Raw genomic sequence first — 16,815 nt, 5'->3', positions numbered from 1 at the left:
CCCAAAAAGCTGATACCATCAAATCAACGTTTTCGAGAAAGAGCTGAAGTGAGGGAGTTGGCATCAGAATGTGGAGCTGGAAAAGGGTCAGTGGACACCCGAGCAGAACACGTGAAGAGTCATTGAAAGGGGGCGGGGCTTCAGGACCAATTTGAACTTCATAGACATACACAGAGGGGGTGCCACTGAGCGGCGAGATTTTTTAGGGTTACATAACTTTGTGGGGTAACCAGTCAAGACGGGAGAGGGGGGTTTAGGGGGGCTTTCTAAGAGGTCTGTAGATGATTGTGTGCGAGTCCAGAGGCTGAAGGGTGGTCTCCATGTTCAGTCCCAATCTACACCCTTGAAGCAGCATTTGGAGTCCCTAGAGCGCCTTTCACAGTGAGCTCCAACTGCACTGGAGATGTATGGACAGCACCAGAGGTCACCACGGCCAATACCAGCAGTGTCAGGGCAGAAGTGACGTCACCACAGGTCTATGCCAACGGTTTGGTAATAAACGATTAGAAGTCATCACAAATCAAAGTGACTGCCACGCTCACCAAAGCCAAACCGTAACTCCCACCCTATAACTGCTGGATATTATTGGGGCTGCACTGTGGCACTCGAGTGATGCGCTCACTGTCACTGTCACTGTCACCCACACGCACCACGCGCACACCTCTTGTTGTGTGAGAAGCGACTGCGAATCTTCATTGGAGTCTTTTGTTCAGCATTGGCAGTTCGCCGTATTTTTAGAAAATCTAAAACGGTGGGAGTTGAGGAGTGAGGAGTTATGTAAAAAAAATGTGTTTGCTTTCTCTGAATGTGCCCACTCTCTTCTCTCTGGCGCTGGGGGGGTCTTATTGTTTAGTAAAGTAAAGTAAAGTGGGTAACCATTCAGTAAGAGGATGCGCCTCACCTACGCGGACCACCACGACCGGTCACTTCTTATAGATCTGAACGCTGAATGTGTGTGACAAACATCAAGAAACACAGAGAAACTTGCAACCGCAACGTCAGCCATCTGTGGTCCAAACGAGCAGCACAGACACGCAGCACAGTGGTGGGGCGGCACTTTCAACTGGGGGGCTGGGGGGGAGTGGATCACTGGAGTTGCCTTCTTGGTGTTAAACCTGAGTGAGGGGGGCTTACAGGCCTAATGAGCTTTAATGGTGGCGGCCATGGGGGTGTGATGGGCCACCGACACCATTATCTTTGTCCACTTCCCGCATGTTCACTTCTCCCGTTAGTCAAGTTTTCATCGCCATCCGTCACGCCGTCTTTTGTTATTTGTGTGGTCGCTGTCTTTATGAGTCACTCTGTGTCTCCCCCTGCCTTGTCACTTTGTCACCGCAGCTTTGACCAGCTGGAGTTGTTGGTTGGTTTGAAGAAAATAAGCATGTGAGCGAAGTCACAGCTGTGGTCCAGAGAGCCCCTTCTTGCTGTTTCCAATGGGCGCTTAGTCATCTTCTAGCAGGATGGCATGTTAGTGAAGAGCCGCGTGTGGACATGAGGGGTCGAGCGACCAACATGTCAAAAAATACGCAAAAAAACAGACGAGGAAAACATCCGAGTGCAAAAACTCACACGATGTGAGGAGAAGAGAAGAGACGAGAAGAGTCCACTCAAATTCAAGTCAGGTCAAAAACTACCAGTAATGACAACAACAACAATACGAACAACAAAATAATAATAATAATAATAATAATAAAGAGGGACTCTGAAGAAAACTACTCCAAGTTAATCCTGTATAATAAAAATAGCATCCTTATGATTATGATTATGTGTGGTGCGGTGGTCCTGCTGCTCCCTCCCAACAAGGAGAATGGAGTTCAAGTCCCATCATAAGGCACATGGCGGGGTCTTTACATTATTAATGGTGGTACAACTCCCTCGCCCCAAAGAGACCGCAGTGAAAGTCCTGGGTGCTCACTGTGCAGAGTCTGCATGTTCTCCCCATGTTCAGGTGTGTTACCTCCCGTTGTCCAAAGACAAGCTGGTTAAGTGACTGGGCGATGCTAAATTGCACCATGCATATGTATGTGCGCATGCGCCCTCCCTGTGAAAGTCTGACCCGTCCATGTGGTGTTCCTGCCTCCTACCTCTGCTCTGGATAAGCGGGTTTAGAAAATGCATAGATAATAATAGTAATAATAACAACAGAAGATAATAATAATAATAATAATAATAGCAGTGATTTTCACGTTTCCGCTCCTGCTGGCTGCTGCTGACCAAACCTCGTCGGTTTCTTCAGGTGCGGTTACTGTCGCCAGCCATGATGCTGGTAAGAAGGTGGGCTTTTCTGCGGCCGGCGGTCATCTGCACGTGGTCAGCATTCACTTTGGCAGGCTGGTCGTTTATCGGCCGAGTCTGAAGGTCCCAAGAACTCCGCCGTCACTTCAGCCTTCCCGTCTGCCATCTCGCATTCAAGGTCACCGCCCTCCTTTGTCCAGCAGATGGCGCTGTTGTGTAACATAAGCAGGCGGTCAGCGCGCCTCGGTGATTTTTTTCACTTCATTTAAAGAATCGTTAAAATATTTACAGCAAACTCAACTCGAGGCGCCCTATTCAGATGTTTCCTAGTTTTCCATGACATGTCCTGTGGAATTTCTTCTCTAAACAAAGGTTTCTTTTCAGATTGTGTGAACTCTTCCCGTCATACTTTGGCTCTGCAGTTTGCCCACCCTGCCTTAACCACACCTGCCCAGTCAGGCCCGCTGGGTGATTTTTTTTCTAAATAAGACCCCAAAGCCCCCCCTCCTCCATCTCTGTGTCTTCACTTATCTACACAAGATAAATGGCGCTTGCCCGCAGGTTGCCCCTCTCTGCTCTCCAGCGGTGGACGTCAAGCAGGGCAGCAGAGGGTCCGACTGAGTGCTGCCTTCGGTCTGCCAGCATCCCTGGCCACTTTGATTCTGGCATCGGCGTTTCCTCCTACAGCTGGCAGATACCAACAGCTTGTAAATGCAGTCATGGCGCCCCCTGCAGGACCAGGCCATCTTAACGCACGGGCACTGGCTGGGGCCCACAATGTCTCTGATGCCCATGTATGTTTCCATTTTTCTATTGAATACAGGGGGCCTATGATGCTGGTAAGACAGCCCTGCGGAGTCCCGTCTCATTGAACAGATTAAATGGTGACAGCTGGTGGTCCTGCCCTGGCACTTCCTTTACACTAGAGTGCCCTCACCACAGAGGTCCTCTTGTCTCACCACTCACACCAGTCGATGCCCAGGCAGATTCAGGCCCCAGGACTCGAGGTTACTGAACTTGCGGCTCCAATCACAAGCGTCGTGTCTGCAAAGCGGCGTCCATCACCTCAAATCAAAAGGATCAAACAGAGACATATAAAGTGTGAGATTTCACAAGTGGCCGAGTCGCACCCGATTGACTTTCCCTTCACTGTGTTGGTGGTCTCTCTCTGCTGGCACACGTTCTGAATAAAGGGTCTTCTGTTGAAGTGCGGTCTCTGGTCTTCATCAAGCGCGTCTTCTGGGGCCGTAGTCAGGTAACTCCATCTTTGCCTCATCTGCCTGGGGCACGTCGCTCCAGAAGTCTCGGACTTCACCGTGTGGGTTTGTGGACACGCTTTAGTATTTACTCCTGGCCCACCCACCATGAAGATCTCATTTGTGTCTCCTCCTGCACTTTGACATCAAGTGAGCTACCTGTAAGTCCGGCGATGAAACCCTCCGCTTCTGGGAGACCCTCTACAGCATCTTGGGCTGAACCTGCTGGGGCAGCCTGGCCTGTAGGTGGTCTTCTGATTGAAATCTCTTCCCAGACTCTTCGGCGTCTAGGACCTTCTTTGTGAAGAGCTCTTTCAATGTCTTCATAGTCATAACACACACTTCAGCAACAACGAGCAAGCCAAGCTAAACGTCAGAGGACGGGCTCAGTGAAGACCCTCCACTCTCGTCATGTCCTAATCATTTAGACGGACGGTAATTTGAGGTGTCTGAGGTACTGATCAATGGAGGGGCGTATTGATGTTGTCCACATGTGAGATTTCTTTATCTGTAGACACGGAGTAAAGGAAGATCACGGCTTGATATGGCCACATAGGTTAAAAAGAATAACAGCAAATCACTGGCTGGGGTGTACTTACTATTTCACATTTATACATTACGAGTGAGGTACAGCATACTTTATGTGTTTCGTGTTCTTGTGGGTTCCATCGTTAAAGCTTTTGGTTTTACTGCTGGTTGCTCCTACTAATGGTCCACATTTAAAACAACAGAAGTAGGAGAGACGGAGAAGAAAGAATTGGAAAGTCGGCAGACATGGCATGGACATGTGATGAGGAGAGACAATAAAAATGTGGGCAAAAGATGGAGGAGGAGACACAGGAGGAGGACGGATAAAGTAAAAGAAGATTTGAAGGAAAAGAGTCTGAGTGGCGAGGAGGTGCAGGACGAGCTGTGAGGAGAAGGTCTGAACAGACATATCAACCCCACGGAAAAACGGAAAAAGGTGACGAAGATGATGGCTCTTTACTGCATATTAATGTCAACTGTTGTGACGAGACATGCATGTAAGAATGTCATTGTACAGTGTCCAGTATGCACTCTGTCCTTCTAGCCATCCATTTTCCAAACCCTCTTGTCCTGAGCAGGGTTGGCAGTAAACTTGAAATCGAATCCACCTGACGTACCACCCGTCTAAAGCCACAGTCAGGCATGTGTGCCCGGGGTACCACCTGCCTGGCTAACGGTGTTGTCTCTTTACCTTGTAGCGTCCAAGGGCCGTCAATAATCAGGTCACCTTAGCTCCGCCCTTTGGTGACCCCGCCCCTTCCGGGACTGACGAGATAAACTCAGGCGCCAAATGTTAATCAGAGAGAGAGAGAGAGACCTGTGAGGGGGTGGAGCCTGAAAGAGATACAGCCCAGAAGGGTGGAGCCTGAGGGGGAAGAGAGAGAGAGAGAGAGAGAGAGAGAGAGAGAGAGAGAGAGAGAGAGAACGACGACGATTGGAGATCCATGTGTGTTCGTTTTGCTCTCATTAAATGGGGTGACCCGGCTGCCAACGTCATTCTGTTTCTCAGCCTCGTTACACCATCTGTATCGCACCTCAGATGAACTGGATAAGCAGACAGGATTCAAATTCTATATAAAAGTTACCGGCAGAATGAGTAACGCCAAAAAGGACGTCCGAGTTTTAGGGGTGAGCCGAGTGTGTCCAATGGTGGAGCTCCACTAACAGTCAGGGAGAAAGGAGCCATTAAAAGCACAAACTCACTGTGATGTAAGAAAATGGGAAAATTTTATAAGCTATCACCAACGCACTAAATCCTAAAAAGTTTACCCCACCCTATTAGAAGAGCCCCCCAGCTCGAGCCACACCCACACGCACATTCCGCACCCCCTTTTCCCAGCCAGTGCTCAGGGGACCCGTCCCATTCCGGCTTACTCCATCTCCAGCTTTTTAAACTTTCCGATGACCGTTAGGACTCCTTTTCAGTTCGGTCCACCAGTGGTCTCGTTGTTCCGTGTGGTTCTTTTCGGAGTTTTAGCCTCATTTTGGTGTCGTGTTGCCATTTCACGTGCTTGCTATTTTAAATAAAATCTGATTGATCATTTGGTAGGCTAGAAAATCTTTTGCTCTAATAAGAACGCTAGATTATGCAACGATCTATTTAAAAAAGGGAGGATTAAACGAATAGTGAAAGGCTCCTATTAGAGAAGCTCCACCGACTCCGAGTATAACGAGACCCTGAGAAAGGAAAAACTTCACGGACCAGGAATCGGCCAAAGTGTCGAAGAGCTTTTAACCGCAGCGATCCTTCTGACTGAGCGCCAAGCTGCACATGAAGCACTCGTCCTTCTCTGGCCGTCACACCCGCAGACCGCGCAGGTCGAAAGGCATCTGGAGTCCTAGGGTGGGTGAACGGCGTCGCCCCTCGTTGTCCTAGCGGGTAGTCGGTATTATTAGACAACAATAACCTGCGACTTTCCCCCTCAGTGCCCAGAGCACACGTCCCTTTAATTGTCATTCATTGATGGCGCCCTACGCAGCCGCTTAAGCCACCGAATAGAACAGCACGGTGTCAGCACTCCTTAATCTTGCGCAAGCTCAAAACGCAGTCTGCCTAATTAACAAAGTTCTGATCCGATTTGTTCGAGCGCACCTGCCCCGACCCGTAACAACATGGGCCGCCGATGTATCTGTTAATGTGGCCAGTTGGAATGCAGACTCAAAATGTCAAAAAAAAAGGCAGGAGTTCAGAGACCAAGACCACCAGGTTCCTCCGGATGTCCCGTCTTTAAAAATGACCCGCTCAGAAGTCTGCTCATTCACATAACTTCATTTGATAACTATTTCATTTCATAACTATCATCAACAGGCGTTCTGAATTGTGGGTACAAGTGTGTGGAACGTCAAACAGCTCACGTGTACAGGAGACGGACTGAGCCAAGAAAACGTGCAAAGGCACATTAAGAAACCATTAAATGAAAATGACTTTTTGGGTTTCTTTGTACTTTTTATAAAACACACATTTGCGTCTTCTGCAGGTAACTTAACTAAGGAGAAGGAATGGCAAGAACGATGCTAACCAGCTGTTACTCGATAGGCCACCCATGTCAGTCAGGCCTGTGACAAGCAGTTATTTATGGTGACCGAGAGTGTCACGCGGTTACAGGGACGGCCGTGTAATGGCAATGAATCAAGGGTGGGCACCCTAGTGGGCTACAGTGGCTATGGACGATTTCTCCAGACAAGTTCTCGATTACAGCCCAATGCCATTTACTGTATGCCGGGTCAGAAATTCATTTGGGCCTCAATTGTAATTTCTGGGAAAATCAAAACAGAAGACCTGGGCTTCATTCAATCCCTCATTCTCTCCAGTTTTTTTTCCTCTCTCTCTCTATTTTCCCCCTCAAACATCTCATTAAAAGCCAGCATGGCAGTCCAGTGCTCGGTGATGCTGCCTCATGGAATGGCGTTTTCTCCTTTTGTCTGCTTGGGTTTCCTCAGGTTCTCCAGTTTTCCCCCCACATGCCCAAAGATTTGCCTGTCAGGTTCAAGATGGCCGAGTGTGTTTGGTGCCCCTCACACACACAGACCAGCATCCCGTCCAGGGTTGGTTCACGTTTTGACCACTGATGGCTGAAGCCCCCTACAACCCTGAATCTGATTTAGCAGGCTGGAGGATGCTGGCTTATATTTTACTAAAAGATGCTGCTGGATGAAGACCACTTGAGTGACGATGGCATCTCCCTTTCAATTTGTGACTTACGGTTAATTGCCGTATTGTTAGTAAAAATTCAAAACACAGTGGAACTTAACATCCGTGACCAGCAAGTTGATTAAAATCAAACAAAACCGTCATGAAATACAGACACACCTGTGCACAAAGCATCATGGAGGAAGCAGCAGGGGGTCTGGCGTGAATTTCAGAGACAAGTGAAAGGGACCCTCAGAGGCCGAGAGCTCGAGCGAGTCGGTGGAAATAAACTAGGAGTTTGCAGACTGAGGGAGCCGCCGGACGTCAAATGGAGAAGCCTGGCTGTCTGTCCAGTGGGCCTGAGGAGATCAAGGTAAGCAAAGTCACCATACAAATCACAAAGCATTTTAACAGAAAGTTTATAATAAAAAAGAACAAGGAGGACATTATTTAAATGAAACCTTTTCTACAAATCGCAAATCAATCCGATTTGACAAAGAAAAGAAACTCTTCAGCAGGCCAGATGAGGTTGATTTTTATACAGCAAAGCAGCAAAGGAGAGCTGTGCAGCCTCTGAAGAAAAGACTACATATGTTGAGAATCTAGCAGATAAAACAAGTAAAAATCCATAAAATATTCTCCATTGCAATATAAAGACACATTACGACATTGGAGACAAAGGCCACTTTGGTTGACCTTACCTGAGCCGTCTTTGAATGTTTTGTCAGGTGCCAGTGATGAACAACATTAACACTCCGCATGAACTGTGAAACCAGAAAGATGGACGACCCTCAGAGTTTCTGGCTGACATCAGCAGATGTCCTCGAGGTCACAGAATGCAGCTCAGGTGTACAGGTGACCCAACCGGAGGGCTCACAAAAGAAAAATCACGGACATGTCTGCTTACGTCTGTTACCACTGCTACTGGCCCAAGATCTCAATTTCCTCATAAAAGTGGCCTTAATATTTGTATGTACAGATTACGTGACACTCTTCATAGCATCGCCCCTTTGAGGTTTTCTATAGAAAGTGCAGGATAGGCAGTACAATTAAAATAGATTTTGACATTTTCCCAAAGAATGCACTTTTCAAAACTAGAATCGCCTTATGTTAATTATATTCAAGGTCAAGACATTAAAATCACATAACTGGAATGGCAATGAAACCAAAAATATACAAAAGATGCCAATGAAGTTCATACTGACAACGAGAAGCCAGTAGAGAAAACAAAGAACGGGCAGCCTGTGCAGCACCAGACTAATCAGCGCGTCCTCCTGTTACAAGTCAGGAGAACATCTAAAGCCAGGGGGCATCAGAAGAAGCGACCAGAAGACCCTGGAACGACATGCAGGGTCTGAATACTACAGAGACAGAAGATGCATCAATTCTCCATTACGCTGAACACCATGTGCCAGTTACCTTTAAGACTGAACAGATCCTGAAAATTCTCTGTCACAGTGACATCAAGACATCTGCCCTGAGAAGCGTGTGATCTAACCAGCCAAGTCCACACAGGGTGGAGAGAAAACGTGCTTCTGAAATGAGACTTGACAGCTGGCCAGAAGAACAGGAAGAGGCGACGTCATGGGTGTACAATTTAAAATAGCTGTTGATGCCACAGTGACAGACTCATCAGCTCTGTGGCCACAAGCTTCCCGTGCCTTAGTTTCTATTCGGCCATTGTGTGGAGTCTGCAGGTTTGCCCACACGGGTTATTCTAGAAGTGTTTGTGTAAACTCCGACTTCTCCGAGGACGTTCGCGTTTGGTTATTTAACGGCTCTACATTAGCTTGGAGTTGGACTGGCGCCTTTCTGAGTTGTGTCCTGTGCTGCTGGGACAGCCTTAGGACCCCCACAGCCCTGAATTGTATTGAGCAGGTTTGAGAATGTGACGTGTTAAAGTAGTTTCATTATTAAGCACATCAGAACACAATTTGTTTTCACTCCAAGCTATGGTGGACGCTATTCCAACCCACCCTGTCCTCTATAAGCAGTCTTAACGCATGCACATCTTATTAAAATGCAACGTAAAGGGGCTTTCCAAGAACAACATAGGGGTTACTGAAACAAATTTTAAAATGAGCTAAAACCAAAGTGCGCCATTACTGGCGGTAACCTCAACACTTGGTCTCCTGCATCAGCTTTTACAATGGGGCCGATTTTTGTTCTCTTCTTAAAACAGACTTCTGATGTTACTGTAGGCGGACAATATGAATATATGTGGCTCTTATTTTGAGAATCACGGCATCATGGGTAAGAAACAAAAGATGCAGCTTGTCTTGTATAGAAATGTCTGCACATGGAAGTGTGTGTGTGTGTGTGTCCGGCCCGGAAGTGAGAGGTGGCAGTCGGGGTAAGGGCTCTGTGTCCGAGGAAACGGAAAACTCGCTTATCGGCTATTAACACAAAACTAAACCTCCTAGGAGAGAGACGCCCAGAGGAGTTCCTTTCAAGTACCCGACATCTTGACATTTCAGTTTTTTTCTCCTGACAATTTCAATAGTTTCTAGGACCCCGGGTTTACACAGCTAGTGTATATTTTATATATTATATATATATATATATATATATATATATATATATATATATATATATATATATATATATATATATATATATATATATATATATATATATATATAAGTTAAGACTTTTTTTATGGGAAGATATTTTGATCACACGTGTGCTGATGAGTAAATGTAAAATTAAGACTTGTAGAAAAGCTGTTTTTGTAGATAAGCTTTTGTATTCTGCGTTATTAAATATAAACACCCCATAATATATATTTTCAAACAATATAGCCCACCCTTAGCCTATGATATCAAGAAACAAAACACAAGAACAGATGAGCTGTCCTGGGGTCACAGATTTTGCTTTGTGTTGTTCCTCATAAGGAAATCAATCACCAGCGGTAAATGGCTTTGACAACCCGAAAACCTGCAGTCCTTCAGATGGGACAAAGTGACTAAGACTACCACCATTAAAACTCGGAGATTCAAAAGGGTACATTGAAGAAAAGAGACACTTTGCACTATTCCTTAAAAAACTGTAAGATACAAAGTGTTTTCTTTACAGATAAAATGATTTTAGGACAAGCGCCACAATTTTGTTGACACCGGAGGATATAAAACAGCTATGGATTCATCACACACATGCAGTTCTGCAGCGGCGGTCAATTCAAATGCTGGGATGTCAATGTCACTGTCAGGGAGGTCTTCAGCGGGCTCCGAGCAGTTGGTATACTGAAACTGCTTGTCAACGCAGATTTCTATCTGGCCCAGCAATTGTACTTGCTCTCCCTGAAAAACAGATGACCACAAACTTAGATGGTGATTTTGCAAGATTTCATTTCTCTGAAAAGAGAACAACTAGAAGGAGATGAAAGCGTTAGTACTAGACAGACAAATAGCCAGAAAAATAGTATAAAGAGCATTCAAAAGTACAAAAAAGTGGCCCGACTCCACCGAGACGACTCTCGTCTCATTTGCCACCAAAGCCGGGCACAGAGATGTATTGACACACAAAGAGATCACTTTCAGCATCTTCTGTAAATGCGAGTACCAAAAGTGTTCATTTTTCTCTTCACCACGTACCGCAGTCGTCTCGGAGGAGTCGGGCCACTTTTTCCGTGGCCCACACTGTACAATACAAGGGAATTGACTCACTTCTAGATTTAAATCTCAAGAAATTTAAAGCGAATATTAAGTAAATTAAGATTTATTATAACATCTTTCACTGCTTAAATTAACAGAACACGTTTTACAAAGCTAAACAAAAAGATGACCAAAATGATGAAACTTATGAGAATACCAGCCAAATGAAAGACGCAAAGGCAAAATAAAACTGAATATATAAAAAAGTGAATAAGTGTGCAGAAACTGAATAACCTTTAGATGGAGGCACTGATGGTCAGTTCTTGAAAAGTCGATCACATACATGCAAGTGGAATTAACCAGAATGCTCTCAGTGAACCCCAAATAAAAGGACCAATCCTGGGCTTTAATAAGAAGCCTGGAATAGGAACTTAGAAACCGTAACTGCGTCTTACCTGAAACAGTAATATCAGAATCGAGCAGCAAAACGTCAAGCATCTAAACAAACTAAGGAATCTACTTGTCATACTCATCCCATATTCTACAATACACTCTGGAGCTACTTGGGATATTAGTGCTAAGACACGGGTGTCGCACTCCGAGCCTGGAGGGCCGCTGTGGCTGCAGGTTTTCATTCTAACCATCTCCTTCATTAGTGACCTGTTTCCACTGCTAATTAACTTCTTTTGCCTTCGTTTTAATTAACTCGACTCAGACCCCTGAGTTGTCTGTTTTTCCTTAATTAGCAGCCAAACCACAATGAGACACGAAACAAGCCGCCACGTGACCAGCTCACCTGTGCCTGTCACACAATATCTGAAAATAAAGAAAGGTGATGGTCTCGGTAGGGTTGATCTCTCAGGTCACCAGAACACTTTGACGAAGTTCTTAGAAAAAACAGAAGAATCAACAGTTTCAGAAATGTCTGCTGTGGCAGAATGAGAGCAGCAACTGGCCATGGAATTAAATAACGGGCTTAATTAACAGCAAGAATCCGCTTCACATTAATAGACTGGTTGGCGTGAAGTTGGTTGGAGTTTGAAATCCCAGCTTAGCTGGTCATCTGTTGGCTTGTTTCACATATCATTTTTCTGTTTGGCTACCATTTAATGCCCTGCATGTAGGCCTTCCAACCTACAGGGGAAAATCTGCCGTTTGGTGGCACAATTGGCACTCCAGCCACCATAAAAAAAAAAAAACCTCACACTCTGCCATTCCATCTGGACTAGTGTGGTGCTGAAGTGTCACCCGTTGCATGGCTGCACCTAATCTGGGATCCTGAGTTGGTTTGTCACGTGGTGGGTGCTCCTAACCTCTACCATTTAATGAAGAAGGAATAAATTCAGAGGACTTAAAAACAAGGTTCATAATATGAAGGGAAAAACAGTTAATTAGCAATGAAAACTGGTCACTGATTAGGAAAAGAGTTAGAATGAAAACCTGCAGCCACTGCGGCCCTCCAGGCCCAGAGTTCGACACCCCTGTTTCTAAGAGGAAGTTTTGTAATTAACGGCTGCATGACGCTCCGAACGTTTCTGTTCATTTGGCAATTTCAACAGTGGAGCGGCTTCACTTTCAGTGATGTCAACACTTTAAATAGCAGTTAAGTGGTTTAAAGTCTGTAACTTAAATTGATGAAGTCTTTCAAACAACTTTAGTCTGAAAAATGATAATCAGAACTGGATAAGAAAATCCCCTCAAAAGTTGCCTCATATGTGGCACATTTAATGACGACGGCAGACATTTATTTGTCAGTGGGGATGCCAGTGTGAAACAGGAGGGCTAGAATAAGGAACTCTGGGGCCTTCCGACATTGACAAGTTCATCATCTCAGAATTTCAGGGCCTTGAATACAACTTTTGAAAATGGCAGGTAGCTCTGAAACCTCTTAGGAATTAGAGATCAGTCACCAATTATCATTTCTTTGTAATGTTTTACAGATGAGAGTGTTACCCTAAAAAACATAACCTTGATATAAACATTTGAAGGCAGCCTAAATCCCGGTAAAAATATAGAAAAACACAACTTAGATCGTCATTTATGTTGTAATATCCTCTATGTATATGTAGGGAATGTTATAATATGCTTTTAAACTTAAGCACTGCATATCAGAATATCAACCATGCTGGCCTTACCTGCCTGTACACTGTGAGTACCTGATCATAAAACAAAATCACATTACCACACACAGCCAACGTCATCGCACGTCGTCACGCACATCACAGAATCACAGCAGTGTAAATATCGGGGCTCTGTCCATTCACTCTCTCTTTGCTACAGACAGACAGACAGACAGACAAGCATCTTCCTCTTCAAAAGTTTTAATAACTTGCATGTTAAAATAAAATGTGAGTAACTAAAACTAAACAGCAGGGATTGCTAAATCACAAGGCTCCATCATCTGTGGCGTTCTTAAACTCAGAAGGACATTATGCTGTCACTCTGTGAAGTACCTAAATTAAAAAAAAAATAAAAAGAAACGGGGCCTATGACAAATGAAAGTAACACCCTAAACGTCAATGACATTTTAACACGGTCCTGCAAGTTCTCCAGATTTTGATATATCTGCAAGCTGTAAACATTTCTTTACAACACTTATGCAACAGAAGCTTCCTTGTGACAGGAAAGTCACACTTCCTTTCTGCCGTTTTATCTGCCACATTTTGCTTGGGCTCAAAGCTTTACATTATTTTTTTGACACTTGGCTTTAATATTTGCCATTTTTTTGGTGAGCCTTTTTATTCTCTTTCAGATTTTTCTTTGCTGCTCTTTTCATTCTCCATCCAGCTTCCCTGCAACCCTGCTCAGGATAAAGGCAGTTTGGAAGATGGATGGATATACGTAGGCTGCATTCTACATGTTAATTTTAATTAAAAAAAAATAAAATAAAACCGAGTCACTAACATCATTGCAAAGGACTGCTGTATTAGCTTTGCTGTTTCCAGTAATTTTTGCTTTTTGTTTTAGTTTCACCTCTTTGGTTCGGCCTCCACATGATGGCATTTATGATCAGTGCCTTCATCAAGCACAGGGCTGTCTGCCTATAAAGATGTCACTTTTTTAAAATGGAAAATGCTCTGTCACTACGTTAGTTTACTTAAGCATATTAAAAAATCTTATTGTATTGATTCACTGTTTGTAAAAAGAATGTTTGGAAAACTAAAATATAGTCTTGTCTGTTGTCTCAGGTCAGGGTGCATGCACTGGCACAGCGTGTTGCCGCACTCACCCACTACACAATGAAACAGCTCGGGACCCTGGGTGGCAACCCCCCAGGCAGGCACGCAGTCCAATCCCATCCTCCAGAAATGACCCTCTATCTGCCACAACCAGGTGTCACGCGAGTGTCCTCTTAGGCTGCTCAACAGTGTGGGTACCGAGAGCCCGATCACCCTACAGGCATTGCATAGAGTAGGAGCAGAACACTCCGCTGATGAACCCCAGAATCATCTGTTGTGTAATCCAAAAAAATACAAATATTTTGTGAACCCTGTAAAGTGGTTAACACTTGTCAGCAGTACTGATTATCCGGGGCACACTTCTTTTGGCTGTATAGCCTACAATGAATATCTTAACAACAAAATTTGCACTACAATGAAGTATTTTTATGGTCCCGACAAGTTTCCACATATGACACGAGTCAATAGAAATCTCGTTACTACGAAATACATTCAGCAGATACTTTCATTACAATGAAGATCCTCAAACGTCTGAATGAATCATCCACAGAGCAGTTAGTTCTGTGGTCGCAGCTCACTTGTGCACAACAATCCCCAAACAGAAAAACTGTACATTTTTTTTTTTTCTTTAAACTTTCCCCGTACTGTTTTTTGTTTTTGCTGTTTTTGTTTTCGGTCGTCTTCAGTGATACCTTTTGCTTATCGCTCGTCAACATTTGAAAAACATCCATTGGAATTTAACTCATTGTCACCCACCCTATAGATACCGCAGACACGAAAAAATGATAACAGTTCATATTAGAAAAAAAAACTTTACATTTTTACAGCTCTCGATTGCGGCAAAAAAAAAAAAAAAAAAACGTTGCCAGTGAATTCGGAATTTAGCCATCGACACTGTCAACTTTCTTGAAAGACAGAGCAAACAAATGAAGAAAAATCTTAGGTTGCAAACGTATGTGAATTGCTGCAGTTGAAGACGTCAAAAAAGCCGTTTTTATGTGGTTCAGTGATGCTCGTTCAAAAACATTCCTCTTAATGCGGCACTCATTCAAGAAAATGTGAGGTTTCTAAACTCTCTTAGGACCTCCCCAACTGGACAATACGCCGAGGAGCGCCCTGAAGTGTGATCTCCATGTCTGTGGAAGACCGTTTATCCATTGCAGTGGCAACAGCAGGCTCACAGGTCTGTTGCACCTCTACACCGAAGCAAACAGAAAAGATTTCGATGGGTGATGTAAGGTACATTGTAAACTCAGGGAACAGGATTACTTGGCCACTATCCTGGCCACAACCCTGCCTGACTGCTGTGTCTGTATATAGCAGAGTGGCAGATCACGCTACAACAAATAACCGTGCTGTTCCTGTTACAAGCTGAATAAAGCTGGTTTTCTAAAGTACTGAGACTAAGCCTCGTGTTTTGGGGTGCAAGACAGGGACTTCTAGCATGACCTCGATCTTTTATGATTTGCTTCTGTGGTGCTTCACTGCACCGCTGTGAGCCTGCTGTTGCTCTGCCCCGGCAACAGACAAACAATCTTCCACGGACGTTGCAATCGTGCTTCGGGATGCAGTTCTTCATGTCGTTCCCTTTGGGTGTGTTATTTGGGGGAGGAATCCTAAAAGAGTTCAGAAACCTCACAATATGAAGAAGAACATAAGGATGACTCGGCTTCTGATTGACAACATGCTATCACATTTACATAATGTTCGAATTGAATTCCTCCCACCGAATTGCACAGCAGTGCTTCAGCCACTGGGTTTGGGCATCATTTACACCCTGAAAATGTATTATCACAAGGAAATGCTGAGAAAAATTCTCATCAGCATAACTTGTAGACAGGAGGAAATTAAAACTAACGTGAAAGAAGCTATTGAAATGATTGCAAACGCCTGGACGCAAGTTAAGGACAAAGCACTATAGCTACAAATACAGAATTTCATTACAAAGAAATATATTTTAGGTCCCCGGCAGTAAGTTGTAATGGAATTTTACCTGTACTCTAGACGAGGACAGGCCATTCAGCTCAACAAAGCTCACCAGTCCTGTCCACTTATTTCTTCCAAAAAACATCAAGTTGAGTTTTGAAAGTCCCTAAATTCATACTGTCTGCCACACTACTTTGTCGCTTATTCCAAGTGTCTATTGTTCTTTGTGGAAAGAAAAACTTCCTGAAGTTTGTGCGAAATTTCCCCTTCACAAGTTTCCAACTGTGTCCCCATGTTCTTGATGAACTCATTTTAAAGTCACTATCTCGATCCACTGGACTAATTCACTTCATCATTTTAAACACTTCAGTCAGGTCTCCTCTTAATCTTCTTTTGTTTAAACTGTAAAGGCTCAGCTCTTTAATTTTTCCCCATACCCCTGTAGCCCTGAATCAGCCTAGTCGCTCTTCTCTGGACCTTCTCTTGTGCTGCTTTGTCCTTTTTGTAGCCTGGAGCCTGTATCACCTTTAATGTTTGCTTTTCTTTGCAGGTGTATGCACGTACACACACGCACACACACAGACACACACAGACACAGACACACACACACACACACACTGGACTACATGTTATTCTGTCAATATATTTATAAACTAGCTGTGTTACCCAACTAAGACAAGTTGAAATCTAAGTAATCAACATACACCTCCATATTAACGTTTGCAGTGCACAATCCATTGCAATGTGCTGTATTTTTGTTAGTAATAAAATGCATTGCGTTTGCCATTCCAACAGAAGGCACATCTAATTTTTTGGTACACTGTATTAATCCCTGAGGGGATGCATGGGAGTCATAAAAGCAGTGCTAATGTTTGTGATGTGCCATTTGTTGGATAAGAGAGATGCAGCAACTAACTGCACACACAGATACACAGACACTCAGAACCGTGTGGCTTTATTAAGGTGAA

The 16,815-nt window shown here is 44.3% G+C and overlaps 1 protein-coding gene across 1 annotated transcript in view; it reads right to left on the bottom strand.

Annotated features, from left to right (window-relative positions):
* Positions 1 to 9,875: 9,875 nt before the first annotated feature.
* The window catches only part of rnaset2 (ribonuclease T2), a 43,413-nt gene continuing 36,473 nt past the window's right edge, over positions 9,876 to 16,815 (bottom strand). Inside the window, exon 10 of the mRNA XM_039737868.1 lies at positions 9,876 to 10,448. Coding sequence (XP_039593802.1) covers positions 10,236 to 10,448 — 213 coding nt within the window. The 3' untranslated portion in view covers positions 9,876 to 10,235. The remainder of the gene's footprint in view (positions 10,449 to 16,815) is intronic.

Source organism: Polypterus senegalus, chromosome 16, assembly GCF_016835505.1.
Source record: "Polypterus senegalus isolate Bchr_013 chromosome 16, ASM1683550v1, whole genome shotgun sequence".
Lineage (NCBI taxonomy): Eukaryota > Metazoa > Chordata > Cladistia > Polypteriformes > Polypteridae > Polypterus > Polypterus senegalus.
The sequence above is the reverse complement of the archived record's forward strand: the minus strand, read 5'-3'. Positions and strand labels throughout refer to the sequence as shown.